This window comes from Pieris brassicae, chromosome 11 (assembly GCF_905147105.1).
Source record: "Pieris brassicae chromosome 11, ilPieBrab1.1, whole genome shotgun sequence".
In the NCBI taxonomy this organism is placed as follows: Eukaryota; Metazoa; Arthropoda; class Insecta; order Lepidoptera; family Pieridae; genus Pieris; species Pieris brassicae.
This window is the reverse complement of record NC_059675.1, coordinates 9,768,461-9,791,257: the sequence shown is the minus strand read 5'-3', so window position 1 is coordinate 9,791,257 and position 22,797 is coordinate 9,768,461. Positions and strand designations below refer to the sequence as shown.

General features: G+C 39.0%; 1 protein-coding gene across 1 annotated transcript in view; it reads left to right on the top strand.

Annotated features, from left to right (window-relative positions):
* The first annotated feature begins 3,994 nt into the window (after nucleotides 1-3,994).
* LOC123716491 (synaptogenesis protein syg-2-like) overlaps nucleotides 3,995-22,797 on the top strand; it is a 31,044-nt gene continuing 12,241 nt past the window's right edge. The window contains exons 1-6 of the mRNA XM_045672253.1: nucleotides 3,995-4,031; nucleotides 4,378-4,507; nucleotides 10,808-11,010; nucleotides 11,851-11,961; nucleotides 15,653-15,856; nucleotides 17,639-17,790. Of these exons, the coding sequence (XP_045528209.1) occupies nucleotides 3,995-4,031; nucleotides 4,378-4,507; nucleotides 10,808-11,010; nucleotides 11,851-11,961; nucleotides 15,653-15,856; nucleotides 17,639-17,790 (837 nt within the window). The remainder of the gene's footprint in view (nucleotides 4,032-4,377; nucleotides 4,508-10,807; nucleotides 11,011-11,850; nucleotides 11,962-15,652; nucleotides 15,857-17,638; nucleotides 17,791-22,797) is intronic.

Here is a 22,797-nt window from a genome sequence, read left to right as displayed (position 1 = left end):
TCCGGAGACCCAACAAGTGTCTGTTGACCCGCCATTGGGTTCATCGGATCATTGTGTGGTCCGGAGTACTGTGCCTACTACGCGCCCTCCTCGGCCCCCTTTTTCGGGTTGTCGTCGTATTTGGCACTATCGGTCACCAGATTGGGATGGGATGCGGTCTTTCTTTGCGTCCTACCCTTGGGGGCCTATGTTCTTTTCGTCGGAAGCTCCAGATTCCGTCGCTGCCTCTGTCGCTGAAGTGGTTCTGCAGGGCATGGAACTCTTTATTCCATTATCTGCGGTGCCGATCGGTGGCAAGTCACAGCCCTGGTTTAAGCGTTCTTGCAAGGCGGCATCGCGTCGAAAGCGAGAATGCTTTAATGTATGTGTGGAAGCGGTGATATCTCGTGATGCCAATAGCAGCGAACATAAAAAAAGCATATAACTCAGCCTCCAGGTCCTTCAAACGGGAAATCAATAAGGAAAAGTCAGAGCACATCGCCAGATTTGGCGAGAGATTGGCCCAACTCCCTTCGGGGACTCGAGCCTTCTGGTCTCTCGTCGAAGCTGTACAAGGGAATTTTTGTCAGCCATCCATTCCACCGCTGCACAGGTAGGATGACTCGCTCGCCCACACTGCGAAGGAAAAGGCCGACCTCTTGGGCTGTCGCGTCCAACTCGATTTTGGATGACCAAGGGAGATCACCGACGATTTCGCGGTGTAATTATTCAATACCGGAAATCACATTCCGGCAACGTGTTCGCAAAGCACTATCTTCCTTGGACAATCATAAGTCGAGCGGGCCGGATGGTATGCCTCCAATTGTGCTGCGTACTTGTGCTCCTGAGTTGGCTCCGGTCCTGACGCGCCTTTTCCGATATCTGTACTCGCTCGGCACTGTGCCAAAGTGCTGGAAGATCGCTTCGATACATCCGATCCCTAAAAAAGGCGATCGCTCTGATCCGTCCAACTATCGCCCAATAGCTATAACCTTGTTCTCCAAAATAATGGAATCCATTTTTAATAGATTAGCGATTATCAGTACGGCTTTCGTCGTGGTCGTTCGGCTGGCGACCTTCTAGTATACCTTACACATAGATGGGCAGAGGAAATTGGGTCCAAGGCGGAGGCGCTGGCGGTTAGTTTGGTCATAGCGAAAGCCTTCGATTGGGTGTGGCACAAAGCACTGCTCTCGAAGCTTCCAGCCTACGGGCTTCCCGAGAAATTATGCAAATGGATCTCCAGCTTTCTGGCCGATCGGAGCATCAAGGTCGTCGTCAACGGAGCATGTTCCGACCTTAAACCCGTGAATGCTAGGGTCCCACAAGGCTGCATATCAATGATATGTTGCTATGATGACAGAACTGGGGGACTAGACTCAACCTAGTCCAATTTAACCCCAAAAAGACACAAGTTTGCGCGTTTTCCGCGAAAAAAACAGCCTTTGTCGCTACTTCTCTTTTCGAAAACACTCTTCTTGAAGCCACAGCCAGCATCGGAATACTTGGCGTTGACATATCGAATGAATTTTACGCCTAACAGAAAGATTTTTTAAGAAATTCTCAAGTGTCAACTAGTTATCATTTTAGAGTTAACTAGTTACAGGCTACATAATATCAAATAATAAATTTATCCAGTCTTTTGATATTATGCCGTCTTTTTCTCTGCCTAAAATTGGTAAGACAAAATTCGAGCTAGTCGCTTATCAATGCAGATTAGATTGTTTGATAGAATGAAAAATTAGCAAACTAGCTGCTGTGATCTCTTGCAGAATGACCAGCGCTGTGGAACAACTCTGCTCCTCAGCATAATGCTCCTAGGGCCAGTTACAACCACAGCACACACTTTCTTCTATCTATCTTCTAAATTCTTTTTTTTTTATATATTTGATTATTGTTATTTTAGTGTATGTCGTAATTTAGTTAAAAGTATCACAACTTGTACGAATTAGTAGAAATACTTGGATTTATACTGTTAACAAACTTTTACGAAATGAAATCATATTTTCTTTAAAAAATCTCAAAATAACATTGTCTTGGTTCTTCTATTATCGTAAATCTACATAATTGGTTGGGGGAAAAGTTTTGTTTAAAGAAAATTCACAATATTTTTAATATAGTTTAATCACATTTAACTAAAGTAAGTAGGTACCATTTGATAACTTTTAGGTAATGCTTGTGCAGCAGAGATTTCAAAGTAGAGATTTCGCGGGCCAGGAACTGAATTCCATAGTCTCACTGCGGTAACCCTAAATGATTCGCAAAATATTCGTTGATCTTTAAATAATGTTGTGAGGGGTACTATGCACAGAAGGGGGAGGGATATCTCAGCGTTAACAAATGATTCGAAATCAGACAAAGTGACTTATACAAATTAGAAAACTTTTCAGCAGGCTGTAATATGATTTCTGACCGTTTCAGGAGAGGGTTAATCACATATTAGAAAATTGTAATTTCCATAATGTTACCCTAGTTTTCAGGAAGCTGAAACCTTTTTTTCAGTCGGTTTCAGAACATGTGTAGTAGAGTGGTGCAGTTTTCAGAGGACCCGTTTTCAGGCGTTTTCAGGCCTAGGTATACCCTTTGATGAAGGAATATTCTAGACCAAACTTTCTAGGTGTGAGACAAGGACGAAATGATACGAGAGAGAGAGAGAGAGAAGATCAAAACTTTCTCGAAACTAGACTGAGCACTCTGGAACGCCGTACGACAAGGACGGAGCAACGTGCGAAAGAGACAAAGAGTTCTAGAATTGTGCAACCGCTACTCAGTAGCAAGCCCGCCTAGAAAGTTCTCGAATATTGTTTAGAATTATTTTCAGGGATATATAAGCAAGCCGAAACGCGACTAGTCACCTTTAGTTTTGAATGCGATAACAAGAGTGAAACACCGAAGCGATAAAGTGCGAATAAAGTGAATACAAGTGATAAAGTACAGCTCGTAACAGTAGTATATTGCATTCATTGATCAATTGTTATTGTGAATTGGCGGCAAATCTAAAACTCTTGTTACACGTGAAAATGAACCTAACGCGAGAAAATTTTCGGTCAATGATTTATTATGACTTTTGTTGTGGGCTTACTCCAACTTTACTTACTTACTTACTTAAACTACAACTTACTTTGTTAAAGCCACTATTCTTATCCACTAGAGCCACTAATCTCGTGCCACTATTTACAATTGGTTTAACAAGTTTAAGCGTGGACGTAGTAAGGTCAATGAAGATCCGCGTGAGGGACGTCCTTTAACAGCGACTACTGAAGATAAAATGAGTGCTGTGCGACGCAAGAAGATAAGAGAGTGACCTATCAGCAGATACGGGCAAGCCTAGGCATTGGTATGAGTCAAGTTCAAGTATTACACGAACATTTAGCCGTCAGGAAGCTTTGTACCAGATGGATTCCATATACTTTTACCGACGACCAGAAACACCTTCGCATGTACTGGGGTCTCCAAATGTTAGATAAGTTCAACGTCAGTGACTCAAATGTTGTATTTGACAGGTGATAAGCTATATTGCTACGAACCCGAAACCAAAAGACAATCAGCTCAGTGGATGTTTCCTTTCGAGGATCGGCCAACGAAGATAAGGAAAGGAAGAAGTCAAGAAAAAAAGATGATTAATTCTTTAGTCGGAAACGACAGTTGTACTAGAAGATGGAAGGACAGTTACCAATCGCTGTTTGCCTGTTGTCTTGGAAAAAATTCGACAGCAGCGCCCTTTAAGCAGGATCCTTCTTCACCACGACAATGCTTCAGCGCACTCGCGCAAAACGGACTGGTGAATATTGATTTTGGCCGGTGTCGAGATAATGAGTCATCCACCATACAGTCCCCTGGCACCCTGCGAGTTTCATTTATACCCAAGAATATTCGCTTTACGAACCCTGAAGATGCGGTGAAAGCGTACGAAAATGCGATAGAAAAGACCCCTTTTTAATAGAACAGGGGGCAAATGGAGGAGGCTCACCGGATGTTAAGTGATACCGCCGCCCATGGACACTCTCAATGCCAGATGGCTCCCGAGTACGTTACCAGCCTTTTAAGAATTGGTACATTCTTTTCTTGAAGGAAGAATGGGCCCACTGCTTTTCTCAGTGGTTCCATCGAATGCGACGACGTGTAGAGAGGCACGAAGATTACTTCGAAAAACAATAAAAGTATTGGTAAAATTTCTACATTAAGCCGTTTTTCATTTTCTAAACATTTTCAGTGTTACCTAGGTAGTTCGTGAATTCTTTAACAAGTTGAACAGTTTGAGGTTTTTCTAAAGTGGTTAGGACGAATGTTTGAGTTTGATATCATAAAAATGTCATGATTTTTAATAAATATTATATATTTGCTTTTATATTGTCAAAATTTTTTTTTGTCAATTTTTAATTGTTATTTGTGTTTCAGTACGGCCAGCTCACGTAACGGCGATGGCAGGTAATACGGTATTTCTTCCATGTGAAACTCAGCCCAGTGCTCAAGACAAGGTGGAGATGGTGCTGTGGTTCAAAAAGGCTAATGGGCAACCTATTTACACGTAAATATAGCGATTAAATTCTATACCTTAAGCTTATATTTTAGATATTCTGTTGAACTTAAATTAGTTCTATAAATTAACGGTAAATTAACTATTTATCTTATCTAAGTGATCCCTGATGAGTAAATGTGATGAGTTAAGAAAGCAAAAGACAGCATACCTTTCAAGTTTTACAGCCATGGTAAACATATTTAAATCTTTTTTATTTTCTTTTTAAGTAGCTGGTTAATTTTAAATAATAGGTTGGGGAAAAAGTATCTTCGCATTTTATAAGAAAATTCACAACATTTTTTAATATAGTTTATTTATATTTACCTAAAGTATGTGGGTACCATTTTGTTCGATAACGTTTTGCCATCTTGTGATCAAAATACCGCGACAATTGGTTTTGGTAGTCCTGTCGTGATGTTAACCTGACACTGCCTAAAGAATTCTGAAGATACCGCAACAGGTAGAAATCTGAAGGTGCAAGATCAGGACTATACGGCGGATGCATTATCATGATGAAAAACCACACCCCTTCTGTTGATTAATTCCGGCCGCTTTCTCTCAACTTCTTGCTTTAATCTCATCAGTTGTTCATACTCATAATCGAAGGTCATACCTGGTGGTAACAGCTCATAATGAAAATGCCCTTCCAATCCCACCACACACACACACCATCACCTTGTTGCGAGTTAACCCGGGTTTCGCCACAGTCTGCGAAGCTTGACGGGCCCTTGACCTTTTTAGCACGTTCTTATCGTACGTGATCCCGATTTCATCACCAGTTATCAGCTTCTTCAAAAATGGTTCTTACCCGGTTCATTAGATTTCTTACAGTGAGCTCGTGAGGTACCCAAATATCGAGCTTTTTTGTGTACCCAGTTTTTTTCAAATGCGCCAAAACTGTTTTGTGGTCTATTCCCAGTTCTTCAGCTACGTCGTATCTATTGATATGCCGATCTTGCTCCCCTTTTTTTAAAAATGGCATGCATTGTATCCGTTATAGGGCGACCAGAGCGACGTGCATCTTTGACTTCAAAATTTCCGGATTAAAAACGCTTAAACCAAATTTGTGCTACCCTCACAGACACTGCACTAGATCCATAAACATCGCAATTTCATCGCAAGATTCACTTACCTGAGGGTACAAAAATAAATAAATATCACACATTTTCCTAATTTGAATTTGGAATTAAAATAAATAAATAAAATTACACTATAGTTACACTAAGTGCATGTCAGATATGTTTTTACTAGTACTCGACCTACGACGGAATACTACACAAATTCTTCCACTTGTCCCTATTCCTTGCGACAATTTTTTCCGCTAACGTTTTTATTTCGTCTTCCGAAGTTTTTGGAGGGCATCCTCTGTTTTTTCTTCCCACTGGGCCGTTCCCGTTTAAGGTTCTTTTTGACCCATCTGTCATCACAAATGCGGCCAATGTGACCGGCCCATTTCCATTTGAACTTTTTTGTATATATTATTTACGTTTTTATTTTTGTACGGCTTCGTATCACATTGTTTTTACCTTGTCTTTTAGTTTCCATTTGAAGAATCGAGCGCTCCATAGACCTTTGGCATACTTCAATCTTATTTATTAAAGATCCTCGTTTTGCATCCATATGAGACATGGCAGTATGCATGTGTCCATGACTGTTCTTTTTATAGTTAAGCTAAGGTCGGATTTCAGAACTTCTTTTAATGCCCAAAATTTGTCCCATGCTAAGTTTAGTAGTCTGTTTGTTTCATCCACATGTCGATTTTGGCTAAACGATATTTGCTTACCTAGGTATATGTAGTTCTGCGTATATTCAAGAGGCATTGTCAAAAACTGGTCGTTCTTTGCTGTTAGTCATAACTTTAGTTTTGGAGGTGTTTATTTCTAGACTAATGCATTTACTTGCGCAAATCAATTCGCGTAGCTGCGAAGCACTGTTTGAGCCTCAAGTTGCTTAGATACTGACCGTTTATTTCTATCCCATTTTTCTCCCATTGAAGGTTTTTCATAATGAACTGTATACTCTGTAGAACCGTTATAAATATTCTAGGTGACAAAGGATCGCCTTGTCTTACGCCTCTGCATATTTTTATTTCTGGGCCTATTCTGTCTAAATTTACGCGGCTTACGTTTTGATGGTATATATTTTGTATCAGTTCTATTATTTCATAAGGAAAATTACATCCACCACATGCTTTTGTGAGAACAAAAATCTTCCAACTTTTATAGCTTGATTTGTTATGCCATCGGTCCACAGCTTTGTTTTCCTTTCATTTTTCGATAGCTTTGATAACTTCATAAGTTAAAAATCTTTCAGTCGATATGCTGTTGCGATGGATTTCGAAATTTTCTGTATTATTTATGCTTAGAAACATACAACTCTTTGTAGAATTTATTAGCTACCTCAATTATTTTGGATCTAGAGTATGTTGTCGATGATGAACTGGTTTTTATTCGAGGTATACATTGTTTGGTCTGTTAAGTGTTCTCAAACCTTTTTTTAGACCCCTTGTTTCTGTTAAAAAATTATCTAGTACTACAAGTACTCTATGTTTTTTGTTGTCCTATTTTATCATTTTATGTATATTTTTATACAGAAATGATCGTTCCTTCTTTTCTTAGCTGCTTAATTGTGACTTACGGGTCAATTCGTTTCTTCTGGGAATTATATCCTTTATGTAATTTGAGATAATATAACCTTTTAGATTATTTATATTTTTAGTTTTTAGTGTAACGGCTCTTAAGCTTTTCGTTAGTGTCGTTTTTGTCATAATATTTGTTCACGTTGCCTTCATCAATATCTTTTATATTGGTTTCTAAAGTTTTTAAATATGGCTCTTCATCTTCTGGAGATTTAAGGTAAGCCTATTTTTATATTTTACTCAACTCTTTTTTAGGTCTTTTATTTTATATGTGCATCTTACAAGACTCTGGTCGCTGGCAAATGATATATTGTGCACCACTTTTTGTTAACGCAACTCATTTGTTAATATTGTTACGAGCTAGGGGATCGGATAGGAAATGCCGTAGATTTCTTCAAGGGTTTATTTCTTGGTAAATCAATGAGGAATTTATGCGCACAAATTAATTGCAGAATATTCGAGAACTCTCTAGGCGGGCTTGCTACTGAGTAGCGATTGCACAATTCTAGAACGTCCGCACTCTTTGTCTCAGTCTAGTTTCGAGAAAGTTCTGATCTTCTCTCTCTCTCTCTCTCGTATCATTTCGTCCTTGTCTCACACCTAGAAAGTTTGCTCTAGAATATTCCTTCATCAAAGGGGTATACCTAGGCCTGAAAACGCCTGAAAATGGGTCTCCTGAAAACTGCACCACTCTACTACACATGTTCTGAAACCGACTGAAAAAAGGCATCCTGAAAACTAGGATAACATTATGGAAATTACAATTTTCTAATATGTAATTGACCCTCTCCTGAAACGGTCAGAATCATATTACAGCCTGCTGAAAAGTTCTCTAACTAGTGGAAAAATCTAGAAACATTGCAGTCGACCCGTCTTCGTAACAATATATAGTCAATTTGACTTCGTCGCTTTTTGAGTGAAGGCCAGCCCCATAGACTTTTTTTAGCTTCTTTGTCAATTTTGGTATTTATTCTCTTTAAGTCGTTTTCACGGCAAAATGGCAGGAGCAGATCTCTTTGATCCTGTTTACCAAAGCAATTAGCACCCATTCATAACACCATAACACATAACACTCTTTCTTCCCAGTTTTTGACGTGAGCGTGTTTGAGTTTCAGACGTCTTATAATTCTATGGAGCCAGCTGTTCAATTGTGATATCCATACAAAATATCTATCAAACAAATAAAATTTAAATTTTCTTTTGAAAAATGCAATCATTCCATCAGTATTTTCTTATCACGTTCAATTATCGTCAGTAAACCGACTTTACAGACAACCGATTTTTTTCTCGTTTGATGATAGTGAACTCGCGTTAATTGTACAAATAAATACATGGGAATTTTCTTTCGCGGGAGAGATGTGATGTGGTGGGTAAGATCTGTTAAAATTGATTGCGTTTGTTAAGAATCCTGAATTTGGAGGGTAATAGTCGCTGAGCTACTGCGCTACTGAGCTACGGTGACCTTGTATTTTTCTTTTGTTGTTGCATTTGAGTGAATTATGTGGGTTCGTGCGGTTAGTGGCGCATACTAGTTTTTGTGTTGTTTCGGCGTTGTAATGGAACCATGCGCTTCATAGTAATCGAGTAAGTTTATTTTTTTAGTTGTTGATTGACGTTGTGATTCTTTCGGTGATTATGAGAAGTTTCTCTTTCGTTTTTCAGATTTCTCACGCTATTATATACGAGAGTATATAACGGGTTAATCGTTTATAATATTACATTTTCTCCCTTTAGCACGTTCAGCTTGTAATAGTTTTCTTTTTCTAATACTTCTTTAGAGAAATCTTCGTTTACATACATGTTAGATGGGAATTTTTTTCCATTTTTCAGTATCTCGTATTTTCTCCAAAAGTTATTAAATTTAACAAGCACTGGGCGAGGTTTGTCACTCTTTTTGCTTAGTCTATATGCTGAACTTAGATCTTTAGGTTCCAAAGATAATCCAGTTGAATTTTTTATCAACTTTATCATGTGTGTCAGCAGGTTAGCTTTTACTTGTTGATTTTCATTTATGCCAAAAAATAATAAATTATTTTTTCTTTTCCCATCTTCAAGGAATTTTACTTTCTCTTTTAGAATGGCGATCTCCGTATTAAGTTTCTTATTTTCTTCAGTTAATTCTGCCAACTTAACATTTATACTACTTTAGAATTTGTTACACTTTCTGTTATTATTCTTGTCTGGTCTTCCAACTTTTCGCACAGCTTTTGGTATATCGATTCTACAAGGTAATCCATTTCATTTTTGTCCATACTTTAAAATTATGTTTCTAACAACCTACGTAAAATTATTATTTATTTATTTATATTTCTGTTCCCTCCTTTCCTCCCTTCTTTTTATAATAAATAGCAACATCCAAAATTTCCTAACTTAGGTTAGAACTCCGGTTTGTTCAACAAAGCTTCGATTCCAGAACTCGCTTTATCTGTAACGCCACAAGTCTATGTGACCAGGAGGACGAATTAATTGTACAATTTCTTTTTTGAATGACGTTTACAAAGAGTGACAAATGGTATAATAACTCGTCGCAAGTCACGTACACACTTTTTGCATCACAACGTCTAAATACAAAGTCTTAGTTTTTTATGTTATAGTAGCTGACACGACGGACTTTGTTCTGTCAAATAGAATTGGAATGTGGCAGTTTATTGTTCCTACCTATATTATAGTTAGCGCAAAAAAATCTCAGGAAAAGGGGTCAGCTCGGGTGAACTTTGGCTATCCTCTAGGGACCCACTAAAAAACCCCGAGTGGGATGTCTGCCAGAGGGCTTCAAACTTAACAAGTTGGTAACAAGAGGCGAATTTAAGGTTCAAACCTGATTGGAAAATAATCTAAAGGGACAGAGGGAACCTGAAGGTGACAAATATTTATTTTTTATTTTTTTATTTTTATTATTTATAAAGTGGATATTATTATTTAGTTTGGTTTGTAGCATTTCGGGTTCTTCAACCTAAGTTACTTCGACTTATAGGAGTCTTATAAATTGTGTCACATTCAATAATTATTAGGTAAACGCTTTTTTTAACGCGGTTTGTTTGACAGATGTAATGACGTGAAAACTGATGCATTTTATGTCGCGTTCCGAAACTAAAACAAAAGAAATAATATCGCGAAGCCAACCAAATTAAAAATCTAATGATGAATGCTCTCACATTTTTTGACTATTCAATTTGGTCGGGTTCGCGATATTATAACTTGTGTTTCGGAACGCGACATTGCTTAGACAACAGTGAGTGCTTGTAATTTTTTTATGAACGTTTGTATGGGAAAAGAAAAGGGCTGTTTGAGGGTTTTCCCGGAAATTATTCGAGTTTTTCTCGCCGTAAAGACCATCCTTAGCCTTCAATGAACATTTAAAAGAATTGGTACAATTGGTCCAGGCGTTATAGAGTTATGCGCTTACCAACACATTTTGCGATTCATTTTTATATTATAGATAATCAACAAAAAAAAATCTGATTGATAAATCTAGAATGAATGATTGAATTTGGAATTATCTTCTTTAAAATTTAAACTTTTAAGGATACCAATTCCAGCCAGATACAAATAGTATAGCCAAAGAGATCTTATTACAAGTTTATACATACTATAATGCGAAAAGACCTTTTCCCCAACGTAGATACCGTAAAAAATCAAGATGTCAATCGTTATGATCTAATTGTCAACAGTTATGATGTGCGCGGGCGCCCAATGAGTCAGCCGATATCGTCATTCAGTGCAATTGGTACTCGAGCCTACTTCCACGCCACGACCACCCCTGCTATTCTTTTATTGGAACATGTGACTCCAGCAGATAATGGAATTTACCGGTGTCGTGTAGACTTCCTAACTTCACCAACACGAAATTATAGCTTTAATTTGACAGTCATAAGTAAGTATTTCTGTAATAATCAATGTTTTAACGTTATTGTAAGAAATAAAAATCTAAAATAAATTAAGTAAATAACTTTAAGGTGTGTAGTTAAATTTAATAAAATGCCTAAAGCCATTTGGCTATAGGCATTTTATGTTCTTGTAAATACGAAAACCACACACACCGTCTATTTAAAAAGTGTTATTTATGTAAAACGTAATCTTGTTTCTTAAATCAATGCTAATGAAATACTTTACCACATACAAAATTTTATTAGATAGTATATTATAGGTAGTTTAGGAGAGACACAGAAATCCCACACCCATTTGTTTTACCAATACATTATCTTAGAAGATAATACTTCTTGTATTATATTAATAAATACATTTCAACTTAAATATTTACAGCTTCTCGCCTATTATCAGACATCGTAATACTATTTAATGTCTATATTATGTGTTGGAATTCCAATTTTCTTTTATTGAAACTTATCGTACATCCATAAAGAACGAAGCTTAATTGATTTATTAAAATGGTATCGGCGATAGCGACAACACCTACCCACTAGAATAGCCCGCAAAAATTATTATTGATTATTTTAGTAAAATACAAGAATTGTGAAAAAATATAAATCATCACTATCATTGCTCGGCACCGTTTGTTCAAAAGCGTTGTTTTAAATAAGAATGGTATTTTAGGTCAATTTTCGAACGTATATATAAAAAATAAAATATTAAATATATAAAACAAAATTGAAAGATAATGTATAAATAAAAAATCTAAATTAATTTAATTAATACAGTCGTTTCGTTATTTAAAACAAAATGTCTTTTTTTAAATTCAATTTTCATTTCTTAGCTCCACCGAATCAACCGACTATAATTGATGCAAGGACGCAGGACTCAATTCGTTTGTTGGAACCATATAATGAAGGAGACACGATCGAGCTATTGTGTGAAGTAAATGGAGGTAAGACCACTAATTAACCTAACTTTTACCTTCAGTTAAGTAGGATAGCTTCAATATTATTCAATAAGTGAAATCCGAAATCAAATCATTTATTTTTATATAACAGGAAGCAAACGGACAGGAGGACAAGGGGCAGGAGGTTCACCTGATGTTAAGTGCTTATCCGCCGCCCATGGACAAAATGCTGGAAAGCTCACAATACGGTGTCGGACATTTGAGAACCCTCCTTTCTTGAAGTCAAATTGTTTCGGAAATATTTCCGTGGATAGCTGGTTCCACAGAGTAGTAGTGGTATGTGGCAAAAACTGCCTTAAGAAACGCTCAGTCCTGGATTGACATCGACGTTGATAGTTGCGTAGAGTTGATCCCTAGCAAACCGGTGGGAAACTCAATGGTCGTCGACAATTGGAGTGGTTTTTCGTTGAATGTGGTCAAGCGGAAGGAGCTGGTACTGGGGAGCTCCTGTCCAGAGGTGAGAATAATACTTAACGTAGAGCAGAAATTGCTCTTGTTTTCGCCTTGCTAAGCATATCAAGGTTTTTAGAGGCTAATTTAGCCTGACCATCCAAATGACCACCAAAGTCCAATGCAAATGTCATTTGGCTTTAACGAGAGTGTCTTTGAAGGGAGGAGAAACGACAAAAGGTCTAAATTAGACTAGATTTAGTCTACCCCAGTCCGAAACTCGACGTAGTAGTGTTTCGTCTCCAGTCACAAGTTTGTAAGAGTACTGATCGACAACTGCCCGAAAATACCAGCCCGGACACTGTATAATATCCCGATAATCAATGTTGCTAAGTTGATATTTTATCCTTAATATATGGAGAATAAATAGGGTCGGGGATAAAACACAGCCTTGAGGGAACGTTCACGGGCTTAAAGTTGGAACATGCTACGTCGGCCTTGAAGCTCTAACCAGCGAAAAAGCTAAAAATCCAGTTGCATAATTCGTGGAGCACATAGTCATGTCCAAACTTATAGCTAGAGCCTCCCACTTGGACTCCATTTTCTACCATTGTAAGGTAAACGAGAAGGTCACCAGCGGAGCGAGCATGACGAAAGACGTACTGACTTTGTTTGGTTATCCTCCATACTTGCTAGAGGACAACCATCGGTTGTCGGAGCTCGCCTCTTATAATGGTTTCCAAGTAAAGATAAGTAAGTGAAGTTGTTTTCTAAGGCAAAGTCGATCTCTCCGCGTGATCGGTGGTTTCAGAGTCGAGCCAATCGCCATGGTAGGCGTTAAAATCGCCAAGTATCACGATTTCAGCGTTTGGAACACTTTCGGGCAGGAAATCTGTTTGGATGTGCTCGATGAGTCAGTTAGTTTCGTCATTTTCGTTATACAGGCATGCGTAGAATCGCAGTCCTCGCACAGCTAGTTAGGTCTGTATGTCAGTTCCTTCAAGCGTCTCGAAGCGACGGAAACAGACAACCTCTCTGATGTAAACTCTCGCACGCGGCACAAATTAATATTCCAATTTGTTTCCCGGGTACGAGGTATTTGAGTCTCACTAAGAATGAGCACGGTCGGCTTTGCGTCTCTAAATAGAAGTGAACAGCGTGGATGTTGAAATTGAGACCCCTAACATTTGTGAAGTACTCGGCGAGTGTGGAAGTTTACTCTTAATTTTGTTTTTTATCATGAACATAATCTATTTCTCTAGTTTCTCTAATACTGCAACGGAATAACTATTCACATACAGCCAACTCATTTGTTTTGTAATGCCAAAAACTTCTACCTTCGAACACATAGCGATTTTCTTGTATCTCTATTCTCAAAAATATACTGTTCGAGCACAAGAATTACTCTGGTTTTTCCCTTTTTCTAATTCATAAATATCTCTTAAACCCACCATCCATTTCTTTCTATAAAATTCGATAGTAATGCTTAAATTCAGGCCATTGATGGCACAACATCTAGCGATAGCGAGCTACTGTGGCATTTTGAAGATTGCAAAAGGTCCAACCTATCAATCGTATCACAAAATATTCGGAGTATCCAGAAGAACTTCGACGCCTTTAACCTCTTTCTTGGACTTACCGTATTGTGCTTACCGAATGCTCGATCTATAATTATACTTAAAATATAAGCAAAAATAAACATGTTGTTAGATATGGCAAAATTCTGTACAGAAGCACAGGTAACTCTGAAAATGTTTAGAAAATGAAAAACTCAGTCCCTCTCTACACATCGTTGCATTCGATGGAACCACTGAGAAAAGCAGTGTGCCCATTCTTCCTTAGGGCCTCTTCTATTACATTTTCGTATGCTTTCACCGCATCTTCAGGGCTCGTAAAGCGAATACCTCGAATCTTATATATATGAAAGTTCCACTTTAAATATATATCTATTCTAAGACCCAGATATTTCTCCCATTTTTAATTAGTGAATTCAATTTCTTGAACTTTTAGCGGTTGAAAGATAGGAATGATTTTATTTTTTTCCCTGAATATTACATAAGATGTTTTTGAGATATTAATGGTTAGCAAATTCTGTTGAAACCAACAAGTTAGGGCATTTAGATCTGATTGAGCTTGAGCAACCAAAGTCTGGATATTTTAACCAAAGTAAAATAAGCAGGTTTAATCAGCGTAGAGAGTGATTCGGCAGAATCCACCTGGTACAAAGATTCCTGACACCTAATTGTTCGTGTAATACTTGAAATTGACTCATACCAATGCCTAGGCTTGCCCTTAACTGCTGATAGGTCACTCAAAAATCTTTCTCTATCATGCGTCGCACAGCCCTGATGTTATCTTCAGTAGTCGCTGTTAAAGGACGTCCCTCACGCGGATCATTATTGAGCTTACTACGTCCACGCTTAAACTCCTTAAACCAATTTTAAATAGTGGCACGAGATGAGACATTTCTTAATGAAAGAAATGCTGGTCGCAGACTATCACTATCAGCTTTGTTGTTGAGTAATCCCACAACGAAAGTCATAATAAATCATTGATGGAAAATTTTCTCGCGTTATGTTTCAAACTGGCCAGTTCTAAACATTTTCAGTGTTACCCACGTATATACAGGAATAGAATGTTAGTAATTCTAACATTCTATATTAATAATTAATTAAAACATTCTATATTCACGACAACAACCTTCTTAATACTGATTGTTTGAATAATTCATATTCGCGTTAGTTATTCATTTGAAGTTTCATTCTGTTGAAATACAACGGTCGCATGGGAAGCAATAAATTTTAATATCGCAGGTGCATGTGGTGAGCCAGTGAGTTTTACTAATAATCTAGATTTGTTCCAAGATTAGAAAGTAACCCATTTGAACCTTTTGCATTTATCTATACCCCTATTTACCAGGCTATGCCTTAGTAATAAGCTTATTAGTTTATACTAATGCTTAACAAAAAGGATTATACAAGAACATGCGTTAAAGTTTTTTGAAATTATTTTATTATTGATAAATAAATTTATTTATCAACGTTTTTAAAGAGCTTTCATGCACGTGACTGATATATAACCCCGTATATGCTCGGTATAAGAACATGGATGCATATTTTTTTCGATTACTTTTTCATGCTTTTTCACCTTTAGCTCCACTGATAGAGCGACAACTGCCACTTACATTACTGATTTCTAAACATTAAACAACTATTTGAAATAATATTCATTGTTGTCATCTCAATTTTATTGGATTTTTGATAATTTCATAAATTTTATTCAATAGGAAATCCACGGCCACGTCTCATATGGTATTTAGAAAACACAATAATAGATGAGACGTTTGAAGAAGAGGACAATGGAGTTACCAGCAATGCATTAACATTCCCAAGATTGGGACGAGAGCATCTTAATGCTAGGCTTAGTTGTCAGGCCTCCAACACAAACTTATCGTCACCGCCGAGCAAACTTCTTATCCTGAACATTAACTGTGAGTAGACAGTAATTATCTTATTTTTATCAAATTACATTTTTTACTCTTGAGCCCTATACCTTGGAAGCAAAAAAGTTCGTGCATTGTAAAACCGGTTAATTTCTAATTTAATAATAGGTTGGGGAGAACGCTACTTCGCATTAAAAAAACGCAACATTTTTTAATATAGTTTATTTACGTTTATCTAAAGTATGTAGGTACCATTTTGTTCGATAACTTTTTGCCATCCAGGCAGGGACATGATCCCATTGCTACAGAAATTATGGGGCTTCTGATCAAAATACCGCGACAATTGGTTTTGGCAGTCCTCTCGTGATGTTAACTTGACACTGTCTAAATAATTATGAAGACACCGCAACATATAGAAATCTGAAGGTGCAAGGTCAGGACTATACGGCGGATGCATTGACACCTCCCAGCCAAGCTCTCTTAATTTTTGCTGAGTGGCTAAAGATGTGTGAGATATAACGTTATCATGAAAAACCACACCCTTTCTGTTGATTAATTCCGGTCGCTTTCTCTCAACTTCTTGCTTTAATCTCATCAGTTGTTCGCAGTAGAGTTTAAAATCGATGGTCTTGCTGGGTGGCCCTTTCAATTCCACCACACACACAGCATCACCTTGTTGCGAGTTAACCTGGGTTTCGCCACAGTCTGCGAAGCCTGACCGGCCTTTGACGACCTCTTTCGCACGTTCTCATCGTACGTGATTCCGTTTTCATCACCAGTTATCAGCTTCTTAAAAAATGGTTCGGTTTGATTACGTCGTAATAAAGAATCACAAATGAGTACCCGGTTCATTAGATTTCTTTCAGTGAGGTCGTGCTCGTACCCAAATATCGACCTTTTTTGTGTACCCATTTTTTTTCAAATGCGCCAAAACTGTTTTGTGGTCAATTCCCAGTTAATAAGCTACGTCGAACTTTTTCAAAAATGGCATCCATTTTATCCATAATAGGGCGACCAGAGCGACGTGCATCTTTGACATCAAAATTTCCGGATTGAAAACGCTTAAACCAAATTTGTGATACTCTCACAGACACTGTGCAGTGTCTAAGTCCATAAACATCGCAAAAATTTTTTGCGGCTTGCGTTGCATTTTATACCTTTTTTGTAGTAAAATTTTAATATGTATCGAATTTCTTTATTAGATTCGCTCATCTTGACAGTACAAAAAATAAATAAAATCTTATTGAAAATTAATTTTAGATACAAATAGTATAGCCAAAGAAATTTTATTACAAGTTCTTACATATTATAATGCGACTAGACTTTTTCCAATAGGTATGTTCCAAAAAATTAAGGAAGTATGTGTCTAGTTTATTAGAATACCATATTAGTTCGGCTCAATACATAACCAATCTGTTTAATTTATTCGTAACCTTCCATGTTTTTTATCTAACACTGGAACCGGATCTTAAGTCATACAACTTACATTGCCAGAGGGTAGCAAGTGTGCTGCTGACTTTTTAAAATTATGTAGTGCGAGTCATGCAGAAAGCTACTAGTATAGTAATAAATAGTTGATAATAATTCTTTTAAATCAAAAATGCATTTCAGCAATAAATCATAAATTGTATTCTGAATTTAAAAGGGTCGGTTTATAACTACTTTTCGTTTTAAAATTTACCTCAAGCTTTTCAATGACTTTTTTTAACTTGAACACTTAAACTTATTACGTGCTAAAAATTATATTTTATTCGAAATACTGAATTGAAATAAAATAAAATAATCAAATCAAATATGACCTTTTATATTTCAAGTTGTTTCTCTCAACAGTGAGGCCTCTAAGTGTGCAGATAGTGAGGAAACAAGAACAGCTTTCTGCTGACCGAAGTTATGATGTGGAATGCATCGTAACTGGGTCTCGTCCTGCACCCCAAATTACCTGGTGGATAGGTTCGAAGCCTCTAAGAGATAATGTCATAAATGTAAGTGGTTAATATTTATTTCATGTGCAATTTGGATTATTGTTTACTTAATTACCTATATTTTACGGATTAATATAGCTTTAACATTGTACTCTGCAATAGAAATAGGTGGTTGTTGCGTCGTATATTATAAGATGTGAAATTTTTCAAATTTTAAATGTCTACTAAATCTTAATATATACAACACAGTCGGGTTTGTTCGAAACGAGAACGGTTGGACTTAAATTAATGGATATAAAACATCTTATAATTTACATTATAATAATACATTCTTGTATTTGTCTTCATCCCAAATTAGATTGGAAAAGTGAAAAATTCAAATGCTTCTGTATCTCCAAGAATCAACGTGTTAGGATAGCCTGAGCTACATTAGCGTTTATTTCTCAGATATGACCACAACGCTTTGGGATCCATACTCTTCTCATATATCAAAGCATTTTTTGGATACAAGTTTTTGTAAAGCGTGTAACAGCGAAAATTCATCGTATTCACTTGGATAAGTTTTCAAACACTTGTGAGCTTTTTATTTATCTTTTATTATATGTATCAAAGAGCTTGAGTACCAAATAGGAAATTTACTTCTGCCAATACTCCGGCTTTTAGGAATTAGCTTTTTTTTATGTAATAGCAGGCAAACGGACAAGAGGCTCAACTGATGTGAAGCGATACCGCTGCCCATGGACACTCACACCGCCAGAAGGCTCGCAAGTGCGTTGCCGGCCTTTCAAGAATTGGTACGCTCTTTTCTTGAAGGACCCTAAGTCGAATTGGTTCGGAAATACTTCAGTGGGCAGCTGGTTCCACATAGTGGTGGTGCGCGGCAAAAACTGCCTTAGAAAACGCTCAGTTGTGGAACGACGGATGTCGAGGTAATACGGATGGTACTTTGTATTTTCCCTTGACGTCCGATAATGAAACTCAGCTGCGGGTATTAGACCGAATAACTCTTCTGAACACTCCCCATGGTAAATGCGGTAGAAGATGCAGAGGGACCCAACATCTCTACGCAACGCCAAGGGATCAAGCCGCACGGAAAGTGATTGGTCGTCGACGGTTCGAACCGCTCTTCGTTGAATACGGTCAAGTGGAAGGAGCTGGTACTGGGGAGCTCCCGCCCAGAGGTGAGAACAGTATTCCATGTGGGGCCGAATTTGCGCTTTATAGAGTTGCAAGCGGTAGCCCGGAGTGAAGTACCGTCTCGCCTTGCTGAGCACACCAAGCTTTTTGGAGGCTAATTTAGCCTTCCCTTCCAAATGACCGCGAAACTGGACGTTATTCGATATGTCAACGCCCAATATTCCGATGTTAGCTGAGGCTTTAAGGAGAGTGCCTTCAAAGAGGGGAGTAGCGACAAAGGGAGTTTTTTTAGCGGAAAACGCGCATACTTGTGTCTTCTTGGGGTTAAATTGGACTAGATTTAGTCTACCCCAGTCCGAGACTCCACGTAAAAGAGTTTCGACTTCAGACACAAGTTTGTTCCGGCACTCATCAACAACAGCCCGAGAAATACCTGCCCGGCCCGTGTAAAAAGTATCCCCAGTTCTGTCGTCCGCATAGCAATGAAGGTTGCTAAGTTGCAACATATCATTAATATGCAGAATAAACAGGGTCGGGGATAGGACACAGCCTTGTGGGACACCAGCATTGACGGGTTTAAGATCGGAGCATGCTCCGTCGATGACGACCTTAATGCTCCGATCAGCGAGAAAGCTGGAAATCCAGTTGCATAATTTCTCGGGGAGCCCATAGGCTGGAAGCTTCGAGAGCAGTGCTCTGTGCCACACCCGATCGAAGGCTTTCGCGATGTCCAAACTTACCGCCAGCGCCTCCCCCTTGGACTCAATTGCCTCTGCCCACCTATGTGTAAGGTATACAAGGAGGTCACCAGCTGAGCGACCACGACGAAAGCCGTACTGAGAATCGCTAATCAGCTGGCTGCCCTCTAGATACCTCAAGAGCTGGCCGTTAATAATGGTTTCCATTATTTTGGAGAACAAGGAGGTTATTGCGATTGGGCGATAGTTGGACGGATCAGAGCGATCGCCTTTTTTAGGGATCGGATGTATCAAAGCTGTCTTCCAGCACTTCGGAACAGTGTTGAGGGAGTACCGGTACCGGAAAAGGCGCGTTAGGACCGGAGCCAACTCAGGAGCACAAGTACGCAGCACAATTGGGGGGATGCCATCAGGCCCGCTCGACTTATGGATGTCCAGGGAAAATAAATGTTAATGGATAGCACGTTGCCGGAATGTAACTTCAGGCATCGTAGTATCACACCGCAATAATGTCGGTGGTTCCTTCCCCTGATCATCCAAAGTTGAGTTCGACGCAGAGACAGCCTAGAAGATCGGCCTTCTCTTTTGCAGTATGGGCCAGTGAGTCATCCTCCCTATGCAGTGGTGGAATAGAGGGCTGACAGAAATTCCCTTGGACAGCTTTGGCAAGAGACCAGAAGGCTCGAGTTCCCGAAGGAAGGTGGGCCAATTTCTCACCAAACCTGGCAATATGCTCTGACTTTGCCTTAGCGATTTCCCGTTTGAAGGACCTAGAGGCTAAATTGTATGCTTTTTTACGTTCGCCGATAGCCGCACCACAGGATGTCGCCGCTTCTGCCCAGGCTTTAAAGCATTCACGCTTACGGCGCAAAGCCTCTTTGCACGAACGCCTAAACCAAGGCTGGGACTTGCCACCGACCGGCACCACAGAGAATGGAATAAAAAGTTCCATGCCCTGCAGGACCACATCAGCGACAGAGTCAGCGACGGCATCCGGAGTACTCAACGAAAAGCAAATGGGCCCCCAAGGGTAGGACGCAAAAAAAGACCGCATCCCGTCCCAATCTGCTGACTTATAGTGCCACACACGGCGACAGCCCGCAAGGCCGTAAAGGGCGCGTGAGCGGCACAATGCTCCGTACCACACAATGATCTGATGAACCCAATGGCGAGTCAACAGAGACTTGGTAGGTCTCCGGATGTGAAGTCAGCAGAAGGTCCAACAAAGAGGGTTTATGACCATCCACATCTGGTATTCGCGTAATCGCAGGGACCATTTGTGACAGGTCGTAAGCTAAAGCAAAGTCGTGAAAGGAACTTCCCGCGTGATTGGTGGTTTCCGAGACGAGCCAATCGGGATGGTGAGCGTTAAAATCGCCAAGTATCACGATTTCAGCGGTAGGAACCCCTTCGAGCAGGGAATCTGTAGCAATCTGAATGTGCTCAATGAGTCGAACAGTTTCAGTATTTCCGCTATGGAACCTATGGCATGCGTAGAATCGCGGATGGTCATCGCAGTCTACGCGCAGCCAGAGGTTAGATAGGTCCCTTCCTTCAAGCGTCCCGAGGCGACGAGAACAGATATCCTCTCGGACGTACGCGCTAATTTGTGCATACAAAATTTGTGCTACATACGGGCTCCAGCCCGCGGCACAAATGAATGTTCCAATTTGTACCCCGGGTAGGAGAGGTAAGAAGTATCAGCCGGGGAGGAAATCTGAGTCTCGGTAAGAAAGAGCAAGGCCGGCTTCGCAGTCTCTAAATGATAGTGGACAGCGTGGATGTTGGAGTTGAGCCCCCTAATATTTGTGAAGTCCACGGCGAGTGTGGATGTGGGTGCCTTTGTTGGATTGCTCCGTTTGCCCCGAGACCGATATTTTTTTTTAAAGAGCGCAGAATGCGAAGGGCAGCCTGTGCGTCCACCACCGGGTGCTGAGTGTGTTGTGGTTGTGGTATCCCCCTGGGGTAGATTCTGATTCTTCTGCACCTTCATATTTCTTGTAGAGGGGGGGGGGATGGGCTCCAGGAATCTTTCTCACCGCACGAAACGCGAGTACAAGAAGGCGAACCTTTTGTATCACTTTACGCCGGTTTTCTGAAAGACATTGGTACTGCCCCGGTCGTGCCTGCCCGTTTGGCTGAAGCCAGGAGGCAACAGCATGGCACTCCCACTAGGAAGGGATTGACTGATTGCGCTGGTGAAATAACCTCTGTCACAGGTTATTTCACCAGTGGGCGATGGGGTCGTCACGTCCCGACGCCAAAAAACCCGCTGACCTGGCAAACGTCATTTAGCCATGTATATTATTTCCAGGAAACATTTTTTAGTTCAATAAAAATCTAGCTAAGCTAAGCTAAGCTATCTACTATAATAAAAATTAGTTCTAGAGGGGTGACAATTAATATAATTTTGTTTGCTGTATCATAAAAAAAATAAAGATAAAAAAATTGTCTACAAAATAAAAAATATTCTTTTGGAGTGGACACCCCTAATAACTCAGGGATTTGAAAGATAGATTAGCCGATTCTCAGACTTATAGAATATGCATTAAAAAAATCACAAGCATCGGTCGAGTCGTTTCGGAGGAGTATGGGAACGAACATTGTGACACGATAATTTTATATATTAGATAGAGATTACGTAGAAATCTGTCACTTCATCAATAGTATCTCCAATTAAAACTTTTATCCAATCAATTTCGACAATGCTTTTTTAATATCCTCGTAGTTAGCGCGACGAAAGTTGTATTATATTTGTGCTTTTGGGATGGTTTCACGTAGAACTAAGTCGGTACAATCAATCTTTAAGCAAGGATGATATTCGTATATGTCAGGTTTATCTAGCGCCATATCAGTTGTCGAACTGTCGATGGAAGCGTTACTTCAAATTACATCTAGGACGTTATTGCTACTATTGCGACAAATTATGTTGTTTTAGGCCTTAAATATTAATTTACTTTAAAAAAAATTCGGAGATATTTTGTATTTTAGAAGTAACTTTTGAAGCTATACTTGTTTTGGTGCGTTAGGAAAAAATGAAGAGACTAAATTTTTACGATGCGCGCGCACACCGTCTCAAAAAACCGAAACCCTGATGTTAGCATAGTCAACATTTTTCAGAAATGATTTTTCAGAAATAATTTTACGCCATAGAAGTTATACTTCTAACGCATGTACATAAGTACACACACATGTTTTTTTTAAATAGAATGGGTCCTAAAGGAGTAGAATT